The sequence below is a fragment of the Orussus abietinus genome, unplaced genomic scaffold (assembly GCF_000612105.2).
Source record: "Orussus abietinus isolate OABI.00-Male unplaced genomic scaffold, Oabi_2.0 scaffold20, whole genome shotgun sequence".
Taxonomy (NCBI): domain Eukaryota; kingdom Metazoa; phylum Arthropoda; class Insecta; order Hymenoptera; family Orussidae; genus Orussus; species Orussus abietinus.
Window position 1 is genome coordinate 894,331 of NW_019394282.1, and position 18,372 is coordinate 912,702.

General features: G+C 49.0%; 2 protein-coding genes across 3 annotated transcripts; both read left to right on the forward strand.

Annotated features, from left to right (window-relative positions):
- Positions 1 to 273: 273 nt before the first annotated feature.
- Positions 274 to 2,391, forward strand: LOC105694553 (transcription elongation factor 1 homolog). The gene is made up of 2 exons (XM_012415345.1): positions 274 to 487; positions 563 to 2,391. The coding sequence occupies exons 1-2, from the start codon at positions 372 to 374 to the stop codon at positions 693 to 695; spliced, it is 249 nt and encodes an 82-aa protein (XP_012270768.1). The 5' UTR covers positions 274 to 371; the 3' UTR covers positions 696 to 2,391.
- LOC105694552 lies at positions 2,310 to 17,831 on the forward strand. 2 transcript variants are annotated; one of them, XM_012415344.2, is made up of 7 exons: positions 2,310 to 2,390; positions 3,067 to 3,621; positions 3,905 to 9,564; positions 10,643 to 11,504; positions 11,929 to 12,303; positions 12,459 to 13,802; positions 14,246 to 17,831. In XM_012415344.2, the coding sequence occupies exons 2-7, from the start codon at positions 3,216 to 3,218 to the stop codon at positions 14,494 to 14,496; spliced, it is 8,898 nt and encodes a 2,965-aa protein (XP_012270767.1). In that variant the 5' UTR covers positions 2,310 to 2,390; positions 3,067 to 3,215; the 3' UTR covers positions 14,497 to 17,831. The 2 variants fall into 2 exon arrangements, with proteins under 2 accessions (XP_012270767.1, XP_023290712.1); XM_023434944.1 differs by having other exon boundaries at positions 11,932 to 12,303.
- The last annotated feature ends 541 nt before the right edge of the window (positions 17,832 to 18,372 follow it).

The following is an 18,372-nucleotide window of genomic DNA, read 5'->3' on the forward strand; positions in this document are numbered from 1 at the left end:
AAACCACGCATTGAAATTCCCACACCCAAATTTTCAGTAAGCAGAATGGCTTTAACATCGCGTAAAATGTCCAAGTTCTCTACCCATATAGTTCTAGAATTCATACGCGCCTCGCTATAATAAGCTCTGTTTGCATGACTCCGTATTTTGGTATTATTTTTGAGCCATAGATGCCCCTTGTATCGCAGGATTCAAAACCTCATTTATTTCCGTAGTTTATGCTTATCTCTCGTTTCGTGCGTCTATGTTCTCGAAAAAAACTTCCGGTAAACAACCAGCGTTCGATGACAGGAAAAACGTTTGTTTCAGTGTTTATTCTAACCAAGCCGGCTGTAGATAAAGTAGTGTTTAGTCGGCGTTCGTAAAAGAAAATGGGACGTCGTAAGAGTAAGCGAAAGCCGCCGAGTAAAAGGAAAGCAATCCAGCCGTTGGATACTCAGTTTAACTGTCCATTTTGTAATCATGAAAAATCATGTGAGGTTAAAATGTATGTATGGAATAATTCATGCTCTGTTTACAATTTAATAAACATTGTTGAATATGGGTTTTACATTTTTTTTAGGGATAAATCAAGGAATACAGCTCGAATAACATGTAGAGTATGTCTAGAGGACTTTCAAACCACCATAAATTTGTTGTCCGAACCTTTGGATGTGTACAATGATTGGATCGATGCATGTGAAAATGCTAATTAACAAGCTCTACCATGGGCAATATTGTATTTATCATGGGAGACGACGTTACGTCAAACAGATTTATAACAGTTTATTAATAAGAATGATTTATTACTAAAGCTGCAACCCTGTATAGTAAACTATTTTGTGATTTTAAGACTAGAATTTATCAAAGTTAGATTCTCTCTTATACATTACATTTCATTTATATTGTTTTGTATCGATAAATTATAGGACAAATAGGTTTATGAACCAGACTATGTAAGGTACGAATTCTGAATCTTATATTTTATAATCCTTAAAGGATGAGAGAAACAAAATAATACCTTATATTATTTACTACATACAAAGTATGATTTATACACATATATAATAGTGATACGTGAAACAATTGTACAATAGTATAATACAATAAATGATAGGGGTTAAAGTTTTGGAAGCTTTGCCCAAAGGTTTTTAAACGAATTAATATCTTACATTTCTCATATAATGAAGTCACCTAGGATTGATGATAACATGGACTGTTTAAGAAATCGTTCCACCCAACGAAGCAAACAAATTTAACGTTAAAAGAAAGCAAGTTAGACAATTTTTTCGAGCAGAATTAGAATTGATCAGATTTTGAGGGACGTCATTCTTCCTAACAGCGGTATTTCGGTGACTCTCAGTCTCGCTCTCGAATATTGCCGAACATCGGGTGGTTATCGGGCAAGTTACAACAAAAGTTTGTCTCATTGGGTAACACTTGTCACGGGGGAAGGGGGCAGGTGGGAGACCATCGAACTTCATTTTACTAATGTATCCTTTTTCCTCCAATTATCGGTGCGAGCGAGAGCGAGAGACCAGTCTCTCAAGGACTGGAGTGGGGAGGCCGAAGAGGTGGGGGTCTCCGGTGGAATAATCTTGAGCTGTGATTGGCTGGTGGAAGCATGATGGCGGAAGTACGTTGCACCGTGGACAAGATGGCGCCCGGCCGAGCGGTGTACATTCGGTGGGAAAAGTTCGTGAAAAAATGCCGCGGCAAGCAAGGAGCGACGCGTGCGAACGGGTTTAGAAATTCGGGTGTCTCGTGAGTTTAGCCACGTCGTTGCGCGTCGGGGGTAAACAAAACTCTGATGGGGTTATCGAGGCTGCTTTGGTAGCCCGGCTCCTTAGGTTCACTTTCCCGGCGAGAGGATTCCGCGGCCGTCGCGGCGAACAACGACGCTATGGCGTCCATCGAGTGTGTGTGTCATTATTTTTTATTTCCAATTAACGACTAATTAAGGTGCCGCTAAACGCGAAGTAGCCTGCGGAAACCGTCGGCCCGATTTACGGAGGGTGTCGGTCGCGAGGAGTGTCGACCGCCGATGCGTTTCAGCGTCGCCGAGGGCTCTGGAAAAACAAACGGCCACCTCAGCCTTTGCCCTTCCCGTTTGACAGCTCACACCCTGGTTGCACTGAAAGACGATGCGAGGAGCACCACGACCGAGACCCGTGGATGTTCCACGAGAGAACAAACCCTCCGGGCTCGATCCTAAGCCTAACCCCAAAACATAACTCCAGACTACGCTCTCTTCGGGGACATACTTACCCTGACTCGGAGTTTGGATCTTTCTAGCCCAAGAAACTTTCTTGTTATCGTTACGCTAGATACTTTAGTGGAAATCTTATTCAAGCTCAAGTTGCTGCCGTGGCTCTGTTCTACGAACAGGTGATACCACAGATCCTTTATAGGTATGTATACTATGATGCCCGTCAACGTAATCTCTTGCTCTAAATGTATTCAGGGGTATATAACGGGTCATCGCTGCATGCATAGAAAGTGTATATTGCTTCTTGGAAAATATTACCATGTATAGATGTTTTTTAAAGGCTCAGAGACTCATGAATTCTCTAATTTTGTAAGTAACGTCATGGCATCAGGTATTTTATTGCTTATGTAAATTCATTTAGTTTAAGAGGGCATTTTATGAGACTGATTTTCACTTGGAACAATTATACTGGTGTAATTGTTAACAATGTGAGCATGTCAACTAATTGTAAGCATGTTTCCTAAAGTAATAAAAAAAGTACTGTTATTTGGTTTTGTAGCTATCTCTTTTTTTGGTGACTCTCACAAAAGTAACTGATTAGAAAGTAGAAAAAGCTGGTTTTGAAACTAGCGTTCTACTTAGTTGATTGTATAGTTTTTATGTAAGGCTTATGCATGATTTATTTTAAGTGGTAGAGCAGATTGTCCGGAATTATTTTTAAATATGTACATATGAAATTAACCTTTAATATATATTTAAGGAAGTACATATACATTGGATATTTAATTTACAATAATTGCTTTTGGAGTTACTAGATATTTCAATTTCTTTATATGTTCATTTGTTGCTAGTTTCACAGGCAGTATTATTTGTTACAGGAAAAAATGGTCATTCAATTATGAATGGATAGTCCACATCAAATAGATAAGTGCAAGTGCAAGCTGAATGATCGATGTTGCAAAAATATTCCATGGTTCGGTGCAGGATCCTTTAATTATTTGCTATCAGTGAATAGACATTGTACAAGATGTCTAATAGTTTGGACAGCTTTTTAACCCGTATCGGAGATGTTACTATAGAACGTGTTAACCCTCGTGGCAGTCCCAGAGCATCCGATCAAGCTGGAGTTTCAACCGAAACTCCTCCGACTACGAATGCCAATGACATCGAGCAACAACTTGTTAACGATGACAGCTCGGACGATTCGAGTGGGGAAACGTCCGAGGGGGAGCAAGAAAAGAAAGTTGAATCCTTGCCAGCTGATGAGATAGAAGAAATTCGTTCCGAGTGTTCAGGGGATGACATGGATTTAGATGAAACTATAGACACCCAAATAGGAGTAAGGATGGAGTCCGAACAAGAACAAACAAATTCTCCAACGCAGGACGACGACATTGAAGCGGTTAACATTTTGGATACACTGCCATTAGAAGGTACATAGTTAGTTGAAATGCGATGACAACATCGGTTTCATAAAGTTTATTCAATTCTAGCTATTTTTAAATTCTATCGTTAGATTTCAAATACTTATAAATATCCTACTACGTAAGAAGCATTAAATTCTATGAATCACCGAACCGTTACTTTTGCATAGACTTTTATGTATAAGCTTCACGTATAAAATAATTTTACCTAATTACCTTTAACTCACCGTCTTCCCATGTACATATATATGAGCCGATATGTTTAACTCATCGTTTTTATTACATCACAAAGGGGCGCCGATAGAAGGCCAAGAGGTAACCGAGGCTGACCTTCTCGGTAAGCCGATTTCCAAGGAAATGGACGACGCGGATCGCGAGGACAACGACAACAAGTCGGAGAGTCAATCCGGAGATGAGAAAGAGGGAGAGGGTAACAAGAGGCGCGCGGATTCCGAGAACTCGGAGTCCGCGAAGAAGAAGCAGAAGAAAGACGACAGTAACGAGGGCTCCGCTTCCGAATGCGAGACGAAGGCCGAGAAGAAGCTGGCCAACATGAGGAGGAACATTCGCGAGGTCATGGACGAGGCTCAGTTGGATGAGGCCACCCTGGCCGCCCAGCGCCAGGAAATGGAGCGTCTCCGGAGGGTCCAAGAACAGCAAAGGATCATCCGGGAGGTCCAGAGGCAGATTGCCATCAATCGACAGAACAATAAAACCCAGACTCGCGTGATTAGCCTTCTACAGGGAAAGCAGAACCAGGCGGGTACGACCATCTCGCCGTCTTCCTCCTCGTCGTCCCAGGTGCGGTTGCCTAGCACGGTGCTCCTGAAGGTAAACTCTAGCTCCGGGTCCGGTTCGCAAACCGGGTCGGGTATGCAATCCAGCCAGCTCCAAAGGCGACAGATGGACGGAGTTCGCTGGCAAAAGGGAAGAGGTGGCTACCAGGGGGTCCAGACGTCGATCTCGCGAGTTCAGCAACGCGGCGCGGGGGCGAACATGCTGCAACAGAGGATTCGCATGATGACCCCGTCCGTCAGTATTTCACCGGTAGTACCCAAGAAAGAACCGATCGACAGGTCCGAGTATTACTCGGATTCCGACTTGTCCGACGTGGAGGCCGACGAGGCCTTGCGAGAGAAACAGCTGCACACCATGCGCAAGGTGTCGGGTATGCCGAAACCTCAGAAACCGGCCAAAGGGAAGGACGTGGTCACCATATCCAGCTCCAGCGAGAGCTCCGATGACGATTGCATAGTCTTGAGCGACCCCAGCGGCGGGGAAGAGACCGACAACGATGACGACCCCTCGAACTCCGGGATGCACACCAACGATCGGTACAATGTTCCTGACGAGCACGGGCGGGTGCTGATTAACGTGGGACACCCCGAAACCGAGCCCGATGTCTACTTGGCTCCTCAGGTCGCGCGCATCATCAAGCCCCATCAGATCGGCGGCATTCGTTTCCTCTATGACAATATCGTGGAGAGCATCGAGAGATTCAAGACCAGCTCTGGCTTCGGATGCATCCTCGCTCACAGCATGGGCCTAGGTAAGACTCTGCAGGTCGTCAGCTTTTGTGACATTTTTTTTCGGTGCACACCCGCCAAGACGGTCCTCTGCATCATGCCCATCAACACCCTGCAAAACTGGCTGGCCGAGTTTAACATGTGGCTGCCGTTCGAGGACACTAACGCCGAAAAACCGGAGAAGCTGTTCAACATCAAGACCGAGCCCGGGTTGGATACCAAACAGGAGATCAAGGAGGAGACGGGAAGCCAAAGCGACATGTCGAACATGTCCAGACCAATTAGTACGGAGTCCGCTCATCGTTTAGGCCAGGATAACATGCTTCAGCCGTCCAGCATGATGGACCATCCGTTCTCTCATCACGGTTATGATGGGCACGGTATGGTGCCCAATTATGGTGTCCAGGACAACATGATGAATAAAACAGGCATGGACCAGGGCTCCCACTTGAGTCAGTCCTATCACGGCGATATCTCTCAAAATTCCATGTATGGTCCCACGGGAAATACCATGACCAGCTTCGACCCCATGAAGCCGGAAGTTGATTGTCACGGCTTGCCAACCGGACCGAACATCCCTGGCTCTAACTTCAGGGTGGAGAACCACGCATCGGGGCAATCGGCCTATTCGGGACTGCAGAATAGATCACAAGGTCCGATGTATCCTGATGTAGATAACAGGACACCGGGATCGATGTACACAGGAGTGCAACCGGGAATGGATAATCCCGCGGGACCGTTGTATCCTGGCTTTGGGAACGCTCCTTCAGCGCCAACTTCGCAGCCGTTCTCTAGTTTTAATCCGAACTCCGAGTCTCAGTCCCAGTCACAGCTCCAATCGCAGCAACAGTCTCAGTCTCAGCCTCCCTTTCAGGGCCAGCTTCAACCCCAGCTTCAGCCTCAATCTCAAATTCAACCTCGACCGCCAAGTCAACCGCAGCCTCAGAGCCAACCTCAACCTCAAGGACAACCTCAGGCCCAGAGTCAACCTCAGTCTCAAGAGCAGAAACCGGAGCTCGGTCATGTTCCCGACATCAACATTAAGAAGGAACCCGAGGACTCGGTCAAGAAGGAGGAATGCAATCCTTCCAAAGATGCTGCTGCGGAGGAGAAGAAGGACGTGGACAGGATAAAGACCCCCTTCAGCGTGGACGCTCCGATAGGGATGGAGATTCGGCCTCGCCATTTTCGGCTGCACATTCTGAACGACTCGCACAAGACCATGGCTGCCAGGGCCAGGGTTATCCAGGACTGGCAGAACAGGGGAGGAGTTCTGCTGATTGGGTACGAACTGTACCGACAGTTGTCCCTGAAGAAGCCCAACAAGGCGAAGAGGAAGCGCGGCCAGCCCTTCAAGGACACCGTCGACGTGGAGGAAGAGGACAAGAACAAGGGACTTTTGGACGAGATGCACACCGCCCTCGTCAGTCCCGGGCCAGATCTGGTGATCTGCGATGAGGGTCATCGCATCAAGAACTCCCATGCTAGCATCAGTCTCGCCCTGAAGCAGATGCGCACCAAACGTAGGATCGTACTAACTGGGTATCCGCTGCAGAATAATTTGCTGGAGTACTGGTGCATGGTGGACTTTGTCAGGCCGAATTATCTGGGTACCAAGAGCGAGTTTTGTAACATGTTCGAGAGGCCCATCCAAAATGGACAGTGCATCGACTCGACTCCGCAGGATATCAGGTTGATGAGGTACAGAGCTCACGTGCTACATGCCTTATTGGAAGGATTCGTCCAGCGCAGGTCGCACTCCGTGCTGCAGGTGTCCCTGCCTAGGAAGGAGGAGTATATCCTCCTCGTCAGGATGACTGCGCATCAGCGCAAGCTGTACGACACGTTCATGAACCAGGTGGTGAAGACGCGAGCGGTGCCGAACCCTCTGAAGGCGTTCGCGGTCTGCTGTAAAATATGGAACCATCCCGATATTCTGTACCATTTCCTGCGGAAACGCCAGGCCAACGAGGAGGACGACCTGGACCTTGAAGAGACCATCGGCGAGAAGCCGGCGCCTGGCGCGAAACGTACCAAAGCTCGACAACCAAAAGGGGAGACCAAGAAGGGCAAAAAGGCGAACGCTACTGTAAAGAATAAGCCAGCTGCCAGTGTCCAGCCGAACTCCTCGTCGTCGTCCAGTAATGACAATCCGGATGGCGAGAATGCCCACGGTAATTCGAAATCGGGCAATTACTCGAACTATCCCATGCAAATGCCGAACTCGGCCTATCCGAACCCGGTCTCGCAAGGGCCGTACTCCCACAGTTATCAGAACTATCGGCCGAACGACCAGAATAGTTACTACCGCAGCGACAGTTCCCATGGAGAGTACGGGGATTTTTATAACAATCAAGGCCAACAATCGAGATATGGAAATCAATCTTTCCAGCCGTACTCTCAGACTCCTGGGTACAATTCCACGCAGGGATATCCTAACCAGCCGCAGGGGTATCTTCCCAGTGGGGACCAGTCCGGAAGCCATCCGCAGAGGTACACATCCGGTTCCGGTGGTGCCGACTTTAGGCCGGACCAGGCCGAGGGGAACACTTACGAAACTCCTGGAATATATCCGCGACAGTCGTATCCGTATCAGGAGCAAAGCCGAACCTATCCACCGAACCTAAACCAGGGTCCGAATTATCCCCAGTCTCAAGCGTTTCAGAACCAGATGGCGAATCCGACCGGCAACATGGCGATGTCGGATTACTCTCCCTATCCTGCTGCGAATCAGTCTCAGACGTACGGATCGACTTCCAGCCAAGCTGGACAGATCTATCCTCGACCGGATGGCCAGCCGATGCAGACCTCTAATTTGGGGTACTCCTCGAGCCAGCAGAGTCAGTCATCCTCTGCTCAGACCTCCTCATCGGGGTACCTGCCCTCCCAGCAGGCGGGAAATCCGCCACCTGCGAGACAAAACCGCGGTTTCTCGCCGAATCGTCAGAGCCAGAACACTCCTCTTCCCAGTCCTGGTCACATATATCCGACCTCTCAGCAGGGTTCAAACGTGCCCTTGCAGAATCCACCTCATGGATATTCTGCGAATCAGGTGGGCCAAGGCTCCTCGTCGCAGACCTCGACTCTGGGATACGGAGCCAACCAGTCGACTGGGAACCCCATGTCTCAGTCTCAGACTCACGGATACATATCTAATCCCCGGAGCCAGACTCCAGCTGCGCAAAGTCAGATGCGAGGGTACTCCGGCAGCTCAGGGAGCCAAAGTAGCACCGCTCAGAGCCAGTCTTCAGGGTACGCGTCGTCTCAGCAAGGCTCCAACGCCAGTTCTCAGGGCCAGTCCCATGGATACTCGCCCGATCAGCCGGCTTCTACAACCTCGACGCAGAATCCCATTCATGGATATCCTCAAGGCCACCTGGTACCCCCAACGACGCCCCAGAGTCAGACATCCTCGTACCCCAGCACTCCTCAACCGCAGACCCCTGCTCTGCCAGGTCAGCCCCATGGCTATCCCAGCGGCCAGTCCTCGCAGTCTTCGTCGCAGAGTGCTTCTCACAGATATTCCAGTTCTCAGCAGGGACAGAACTCCATAACCCAGAACTCGCCCCTGAATTATCCCTCTTCCCAGCAGGGGCAGTCTGCGCCGATTAACCAGCCGGACCAGATATATCCGAGGTCGGATTCCCAATCGACCCAGAACTATACCCCTTCTAGTACACCTCATGAATATCCTCCTGATAGGCAGACCAGCGGTTCTACGACCAATCCGACCAACTACTCGACCACTCCGACACCTGCTGGAAACTCTGGACTGCCGAATTACCAATCGGAGGCGAATCATCAGACCCCGTTCAAGGGACCCGATGATCCTTACTGGCAGAGGAACTATCCGCAGTCCTTCAGGCAGGATCAGTGTAACGAGTCGTACTACAGGGATCCCAGCACTGGTCGATATCAGAACAACTACTTCCCCTCGCAGAATTACTCTAATCAGTCTTACGAGTACTCAGGTAATCGTGGGTCAGATATCAATGCCAGGCCGGATGAGTCCAAGACCCCGCAATCTGGGTCTGGTACTCATGCGCAAGGCCAGGGTAATTACGAGAAGAATAACAAGGATACCGGCACTAGTATCGGGGTGCAGAGTCAAGCAGTCGGGCAGAACAATATCCCTGCAGGTACAGGGTACAATGGTACCGAGTCAGGGTCTCAGACCAACATGTCCGGGTCTCAGGCCCAGATGGGGTCCATGAACAGATCCGGACAGGGGGTCGGGAACTATCAGACAGGAAATTCGAGGTCCAATCAGGTGGAGGCGGTCAAGGAGGAGGACAGGGAAAAGGAGGAATTGCTGGATAAGGAGAAGGAGGATAAATCAGACGACGAGATCCTTACCAAGGATGACGAAAAGGACCCGAAGAGCTCCCCTGGGAGCAAGGAGGATCCGGGTATACCGTATGACTGGGTAAGCGGATACTCTTCCATTCAAGATTCTTTTCCATTTTTCTATTTATCTTGCATCACCTATTTCGATTATTATTTTAAGATTATTAACTAGGAGACATCTGCTCTGTTTTATATTTATCACTCATTATTTTCACTGTATTGTAGATTGCAGAGAGGGAGAAAGAATGTGTTACTGGTGTGCGCCACTGGAGAAATTTCCGTCCAGGAGGTTTGGCATTTTGGTTACGTTTAGAACCAAAAACGTGAAATGTGTCTAGATGTCAGCTGTCGGTATACTAGGATGATGTATATTACCATACTTGTTATTGGGTCATCGGTGATCCACGCGACCTGGGGAACGGATTATAGAGAATTGGCTGGCACGGAATGTTTCATGGGAAACGTTAGACCTTCGTTCTCTCTTAAAACAGCCTAATTCCTCTCGCTGTGGAGATTTCCGTGATGGAGAAAGTACCGTTACGTTTGTCTTGGCTACGGCACGTGCTGTGCACGTTTCCTGAGCGTGGCTCACGTTTTTTTCCCATCGCTGTGTAGCGTTCCTCCACGGTCTACGGATGTTTCTCTTTGTTTCTTTTCTTCTCTCCTCAAAAAGACAGGCCTTTTGTTCCGGAAACTTTGATCCGAAGTTTAGGGTTGATAAAAATCAAGATTTTCGAGATTATTTTAATTCTTCAAATAAACACCTCATTTAAAATATTAGGGTAAATCGATAGTTACTTGATAACTATCGTCTTATGTATTTGGCGCGAAACTTTACCTGCTTTTTTTTAACGCAGCGTACTCTCCTCGTAACATGTATCGTGGTCTCACGCAGTAGCACTTTCTGATCGCAATTGTTAAAGATAGAAATTAGTCAACCGATGATAATGATGACTTTAATTTGACGATTTAAATCACCTGAACTTCACTGAAGTTGCACATAAAAACCGGGAGATTTTTCTCTTGTAATGTAGCCAGTTAAAGATTTAGTTAATGCAATAGTTCGTATTTTCGGTGCCATGTTATGTATTATTTATTTTTATATATGAAGTGATTATCGATCAATTGATTATATATTTCCTTTTGTCACGTTTTAGGCGACGGAGCTGATGAAGGGCTACGTACCAGGACTGATCGACGCGTCCGCGAAGATGACCCTTTTCTTCTGCATCCTGGAAGAAGCGATTCGCCTGGGTGACCGAGTCCTCGCGTTCTCGCAATCTCTGTTCACCCTGAACCTCATCGAGGACTTCCTCGCCAGGAACAACCTGAAGTACCCGGACGGCCAGACGGACGCCTGGGTGAAGAACATAAATTATTACAGGCTCGACGGCAGTACCAGCGCGTTAGAAAGAGAGAAGCTGATCAACGAGTTCAACAACAATCCCAAGATCCACTTGTTCCTGGTCTCGACCAGAGCTGGGTCTCTGGGCATCAACCTGGTGGGCGCGAACCGGGCGATCGTCTTCGACGCTTCTTGGAACCCTTGCCACGACACCCAGGCAGTTTGCAGGGTCTATCGGTACGGCCAGCAAAAACCGTGCTTTGTCTACAGACTGGTGACAGACAATTGTCTCGAGAGGAAGATCTACGACAGACAGATCAGCAAACAAGGCATGGCTGACAGGGTCGTGGATCAATGCAATCCGGACGCGCATCTTTCCCTTAAGGAGGCCACCACGTTGTCCTGGGACTGGGAGGAGGATAGCCAAGTGCAGGATTTTTCCCAGTCTAAGGATAGCTATACCGACGAAGTGATGCATCGCGTTCTGGAGAGGCACTCCTCTCTCCTCACCAAACAGCCCTTCCATCACGAGAGTCTTCTCGTCGATCGCAAGGACAAGAAGCTGAGCCAGGCCGAGAAACGTCTCGCTCGTCGCGGGTATGAACTCGAGAAGATGGCTGCTACTTGCTCCAGGCCTAGTTACAGCTACGTACCTGGAAATACGGCGACTAGAGGTTAGCATACGCGTGTACAGTTTAGAGTTAAAAGGGTCGAATAAGCATTAAGGTGATATGAAAGTGGTGTCAGAGGAGTCTCGTTTATAATACTTTTCTTCGAACTGGTTGTACCGAATCGTTTGAAACTTGACCACGTGGATATGGAGGCTATAAGGAAGGTCCTGACACCCATATAATTTCAATTTCTTAAAAATTTGTTTATCGACATTTTTTAACATTTTTTATAAAACCAAATGAAATTTGTTGAGTGCCAGGACTTTCCTCAAGGCATCCAAATTCACGTTGCAAGGTTTCAAATAATTCGATGAACCTACTTCAGAGACAAGTTTTATAAATAATTTGACGCCTGAGCCACTTTGATGTCGCCTTAATGCATAAGTAGACGCGAAGGAGAGTGATTAACATTTCTGCTTGATTCCAGCAGGTGGACTGCAAATAAGAGCAATAAGAGGAGCAGACGGTGGAGCCAATCCGAAACCCGTAGCTTCGGTTAGGCCCATGCAACAACGAGGTGCCGAAGGTTTAGGTCCGAGAGGAGTGGCTGGAAGTAGATGGATTCCCGCAGAGGTTTGGCAGAGGCAGGGCATGAGTGCCCAGGAGATGACTCTGCCTTTGGATGTGGTGATTCCCACCAACTCGCCGGATAAAGGCAGCATCGTGCTCAAGGCTGGTCAACGAGTGATGGTCCTGAAGAGTCCGAAAGGGATCTACATGCAGCTCGAGTCCGGCAAGATCATAGCTATCCGTACTGCACTTAAATTGAATCAACAGAAGCGTGATGAGGAACCAAAGAAAGGTGAGCCGTTTATAGTCATGATTTACGATTCAGGGTCGATGGCCCTTGTCCCGTGGCTTAATAATGTACACACATCAAAGTTCCACAGTATCATTTCGTATTTAATAAACTGAATTTCAATATCGCCCCTTAATCAGACCTCCTGGACTTTTCAGGATTATCATCCTTAGGCCAGAGGAACTCCAAGCCCGAGGTCAGCTTCCCCCTGAGGAACAACTCCGCGATCTCCATTATACCGAAATCATCCTCGAGTACCCAAAATCGTCCCCTTGGTAGACCCGGAAGCGGTCCCGGGTACAGACCTTTCGCGGACAAGGAGGCATCTCGGAGGCCAAAGCCAGTAGCCACGGCCACCGCAAAGCCGTACATGAGTCAAGTCAGTCTGACCAACCAGGTGTCCCTGTCTCGGCTGCCCAAGGTGAAGCAAGAGCCCGTTGACAACTCCTCCCTCGGAGAGAACTCGAACTCGTCGGATGGCCAGGTGCGCCCAGAGCAGAGAGTCGAAGAGGTCCGACTAGAGGACGTGGTGGCCGAGGTCAGCTCGAACTCGGAGTACAGCCCATCGACGATAAATCGACCAACCACTGGGGAAGCGGACCCAGGGTTGCAGAAGTCCTCCGAAGAGAGACCCCAGGGGTACACCTCCGACAGCGTGACCAACCCTCCCAGCGAGCCATCTCAGCCCGAGTCGGAGACGTTCTCCAAGCCGGATAAGGAGTGTTCTCCGGCGGAACCAAAGGAGCCGAGGAAGACCGACTCGCTCACCAGCTTCGAGCAGAACTTTTCGAGCCGAAAAGACAAGGATGACACCCCGGGAATGAGTCCGGCCGACGACATCATCATCGAGGAGCCTCAACAGCCGGCTCCGCCGCCACCTCCGCCCGCCCCCGTGCAGAGGGAACCGGAGCCGACGCCGAAGACCGCCCCGGAACCTCCCGTGGCGTCCACCACAGCGTCCGTGTCCACTGGAACCACCACGACGACCACGACTCCTCTGAAGACCTCGGAGTCCAGTATTCGCGAGGCTCCGGCCGTTCCCCAGGAGCCTCATGGGGTTCCTCAGGGCTACCCTTATGCTCAGTATCCAAGGTATTATGACTACACCGACCCGAGGGCAAGGTCACTGGCTAACCCCTACGGGACGTACTTCCCGAGCGTTCCTCCCCACTCGGCTGGACCCAGACTCCCCGTGGACGGAGGGAAGACTCAGTCCGACCCCGTTAAACCCACCGAGGAGGGGACCCTGACGACTGCTTCGAGCATTTACTCCCACGCTGCCGGCCCCGGCATCAGCAAGGTACCCCTGGAACCTGCGGAAACCAAGAACACGGATATTACGATCACATCGGTCCCTGCTAGGGACGAGCCCCACGTCCCGACTGCGTTCAGCCATCCGACCAACGCTCGGTACCCTGGACCGTATCCTCCGGCACCCTATGACCCGTACTCGCAGCACTATCCACCTGCTCCTGGATCTTCTGCGGCTTACCCACCTGCCGGTACGTTGCCGGACGTTTCTAGGATCTTTGTCGATATCGCCGATGACCTGGAGATCTGACTCGACTTAACCCTTTCGATACGGTTATGCCTTTCGTTACCATGCTTCCGTTCTATGGATACTCGAATCGCGAATACGATGCCCGCGCAGGAACAGGTGATTATAGTTATCCGCAGGATTCGGTGACTCTGCGATGGTAGGTGACAATAATCATCTGTAGTATCGAAAGGGTTAAGTGAACAAGTAAAGCGTATACATCGATATTGCGTAGGTCGGGATATATCGCGAGGAGGAATAATAAAATTATTAAAGAAATTTCAGGCAAGCCATTGTCGCTATATATAAAAAAAAAACGCATTCGATAATTAAAATCCATGATTCCCTCAGTGAATAACCGTATCGTATGAACGAATCGTATCGCTAAGGTGAAAAACAATATTTCAGGTGCACCGGGGTATCCGGCTTACGGAGGACCCACCTACAACACGGAGTACGCGCGAATGTACTCGGCGTTCCATGGACCTCCTCCAGCAGCTGACCCGTACATGCACAGAGGATACGCACCTCCGTCGTCGCATCCGCCTAACTACTATCCGCCGTTTCCGCATCCACCGCCACCGTACCCGAATTACTCGTTTCTGCCACCATATCCGAACCCCAACATGCCAGGGGAACCTCAGCCCCCGACCCAGTAGGACGAACCTCCACCCGTGAGGGTTGTCGGTGGAAAAACTCGTCGATCGTTGAAATCCCTGCAGAGCCTCGCACCAGGTTCCGGGAGCTCCGTGAACAGGAGCCCGGAAACAACCCGAGGTCCCCGAGGGGTTCCTCGAGACCCTCGGTCGTTGCTCGCCGGCGAAGAGCAGTGACTTAGGGAGGTCGTTGCCCGGTTTCACCGAGTACACCCTACGTTACATCAGCAATACAGCTCGCGGTAGGAAGAACCGTCCGATCCGTGAAGCTCGGTTTCTGGACGGGAACTCTGTTTTGGACCTCTTCCTAATCGCCGCGAGTCCTCGGAACCGAGGTTCGTCCCCGGCGATGTCTTCTCGTTCTCGGTACTTTTAAGATAGTAGGCGGCGACCGGCGGTGTGACCCGTGTCTAGCTCTGGCTCACCCTGGAGAACGAGGTGTGATAAAAGGGTCGCGTTAGGACGCGGCGAACGTTGCGTTCTCTCCGGTTTGTGATATGTATGTATACCCCTCGCGAACCAACGCGGACTCGTGGTTCTAGGTGTCTCTCGGCGGGGCTTCGCGGGAAGTGTAGATTTTTCTAAAGGGCTCCTCTTAGGCGCTGAGCTTTTTACATTGCTTCGATTCGTTTAGAAGTTGCCATTGCCTCCGAGGCGCGATCGCCCGCCCCTCAGGGCGAGCAATCCTTGCCGAGACGGGGGAGGACACCGTTTAAGAGGGTGAGATGTTGCGTCGGTGGCGTAATCGGGAATCTCGCTGGTTTACGGCTTGCACCTGGACGCGACGTAGCTCGAAGCTCTTCTCGGCATCGAGGGGCCCATCCGAGATCGGTCGATCCATATTTATAGCCTATCGCCAGGATTACGTCGGTTCTCCGCGTATCCCGTACCGTTCGCCGCTGGGAAATGGACAAAGAAAAGAAAGAAAGAAACAAAAAGGATTAAGATTTGTTTTTGGTTAATTAAACGCGCCCGTACCGGAGGTAACGGCCGCGTCGGCATTTTGCGCCTCTTCGCTAAGCGGAGCGTCGCAGAGACAGTACAGAGTAGCAATCTACGTCGTGCAATTAGTACCGAGACTAATCATGATCCCCTACCCCGAAGCGCGCGATCGGCGTTGGGCACGTTTTTACTTCTAAGCTTCGCCGGGGTCGCGGGTCCCCCCATTGGCTTCGATTTATCCCCAGGCGGGCGTCGAATCATTGTCGGGCGCGTCCAACAGACTTTAGCCGTTTCTCTTCCCCACATCTCCTTATCGCAATCCCTCGTTTCTCGTTCCGCCGTTAACTTCGTCTCGCCGTAGATTAATTCGAGCCCACTCGAGCATCGCATCTTCCACCGAGACCGTCTCCCCGTAGGGCGGAAGAGGCCGCGAGGGTGGGGAAAAAAGAAACAGGAAATAAGGGACTTCCTCGCCTCGAGTCGAGCCATGCCATAGGGAACATGTCGGGTCGGCCATGTCGGCCCCCCTCCGCCCCGAGGATTTTTTATATAATGCATTATACGTACAGTATTCACGCGAAAACATTTAGCGACCGGTACCGGCAGTCTACACAGCATCCTTAGCAAGTTGTATATGGACTACGTATTACTTCTAAACGTTAACGGTTTTTAACGATAATTAGGTAATATTACGGTAGCATGTAGGCTCGTTGTTAACTAGGGATGTCCTTTGATCAGTAGCCACCTTGGGACGTAGATATTGAGGAGGGATACCCACGCGGGGCAGGGGAGCCGCGACTCGCCCGGGATGGGCCGCGGGCTCGGTACTGTGATACTTCGTCATAGTCTTGCGCCCGCGATTTTCGATTTTGATATACTCTTTGTAAGGGAAGGGAGACGGAAAGGGAGACCACGAGGGCGTGCTTGAGGCGAGGGCCCCTTCGTTCCGTCCCTTCCCGCCGCCCTCGAACGTTCTCGCGGACCGACCGACCGACGGACACGTTAAGGGCACGCGACCCCCCTCGACGCTACGACGACGACCGCTTATTTTTCGGAATTTCGGCGCAAGGTTTTTCTTCGTAAATTTTCTATACGGCCCGCGGACCCGTCCCGCGGGATCTCGACGCGCTCCCACGGAGTATCGTAGTCGAATTATAATTCTAGAGCGGTAAGCATCGGCGCGCGCTAGGTATATATATATATACACATATATATATATTCTCATCTATATATACACAGTTTACTTCGTCCCTTAGGACGGATGCGCCGCTTCTTCGCTTGCAGCGAGACATCGGGGTAAAGGGCGGAAGGGAGGGCGAGGAGGGACCGAGAGGGAACAAAAAGAGGGTATTTTGTCACTTTGAGTCGTGTATTCGTTGTGTCGGCGCGTTTTATAGGTTCTAAGTGTACAGAGACGATTAAAAGTGACGTACGCGGCGTTAAACGAAGCTGGACAATGCCTTCCGTTGCGAGCAAGCGGCGCATCCCGTATATATATATGGATATATATATATGGATACAGTGGTGTCGCAAAGGGCGCTTAACCGTATGATAAGATTAAAATTGGAAATGATTATTACATTTTCTCTCTGTTATGGTCTCTCCCCCCCCCCCGTCCTGCCTGGAGTCCCGCTTCCCCTCGCTACCGCCCCCTCACCTCCTCCTTCCCCCCCGTTTACATATTTGTAAATACCCATTATTTACATTTCATACTTTATTTATTATTATACATCGTCGCGATTATCGATTGCTTTCTCGACGTCGGACTAGATTGCTCTTGTGTAAAATAAAAGTGAAATTGTTTACATCGATCGATTGATTATATCGTTTTGATCATATTGTTAGTTATACACGGAGAGTCCAAAAGGGTATATATATATATAAATATATATATTTTTTTGTTTTGTAAGAGGTTGATGACGCGAACCTCCCCTTCGCTAGAACGACGAGTCTCGTCTTTGTATTGAGAGGAGAGAAGGGGAATGGAGAGGACACTGTGCATGTAAATGCTTTAGCGTTTAAGGAATTATCACGTCAATGTCAGATACCGTATGACTGTAATTATTTAAACGGAGGAAAAAGGAAAAAGAAGGCAACTCGCGAGATGGGGTCTCGTCCGAATCGCTGAATCCGAATCTCCCAGTGTTTTACACAAGGTGGAAGAACCCTTTCGGATTATTTCGAATCTTCTCTATCTCTCTCTCTCTCTGTGCACACTATGTGAACTATACATATACATATTATATATAGCACACAAGCTGGGTTTATTGAAAAGTTATAATTAGCGAATTCATAGTTAAAGTATTCTAGCGCAATGACGATTTTTCGTATGTTTTACTTCTTTGATTGTAATTTTTCTATAAACCGTGCTACGGTGTACGAGAAATAAAGTGATTCAAAATGGAACGTTGACTGGTCTTTGGTCGGTGATAAAGTTATGTCTAGTGATAAGCGTACACCTCGAATATATGGTCGCGATTGTTATTTCGTGTCCAGGGTGAAGTATTTGTTATTTTTTATTTAACCTTTTTTTTTTCTTCTGACGTGACGTACACGTCGAGGATTATCAAATTTCCAATGATTTCCGGTCGATATTGTCTGTCATCGCGTTAGGGAAAACACTCGGTCTTGACCAAGCTTTTAGATTTTCTTTCTTTTGAGCTAAGCACAGAAAGCTTAATACGGTAAAAACCTGATATGTGTCGTGCAACAACTATGTTCCAAGATGGCTAAATACTGCATTTACAAATGCCAATAACATTCCATGTGCTCGTGATGCGTATTTAGACAGTGTTTTAAACGCGGAATTAATATAATTGCTTCCACGCGTTTTGCGAATTCGGGTGGTTAAGGTGATGCGAAAGTGACGTCAAAGAGGTCTCGTTTATAAAACTTTCCTCCGAATTGGTTGTATACGCATCGTTTTAAACTTTACAA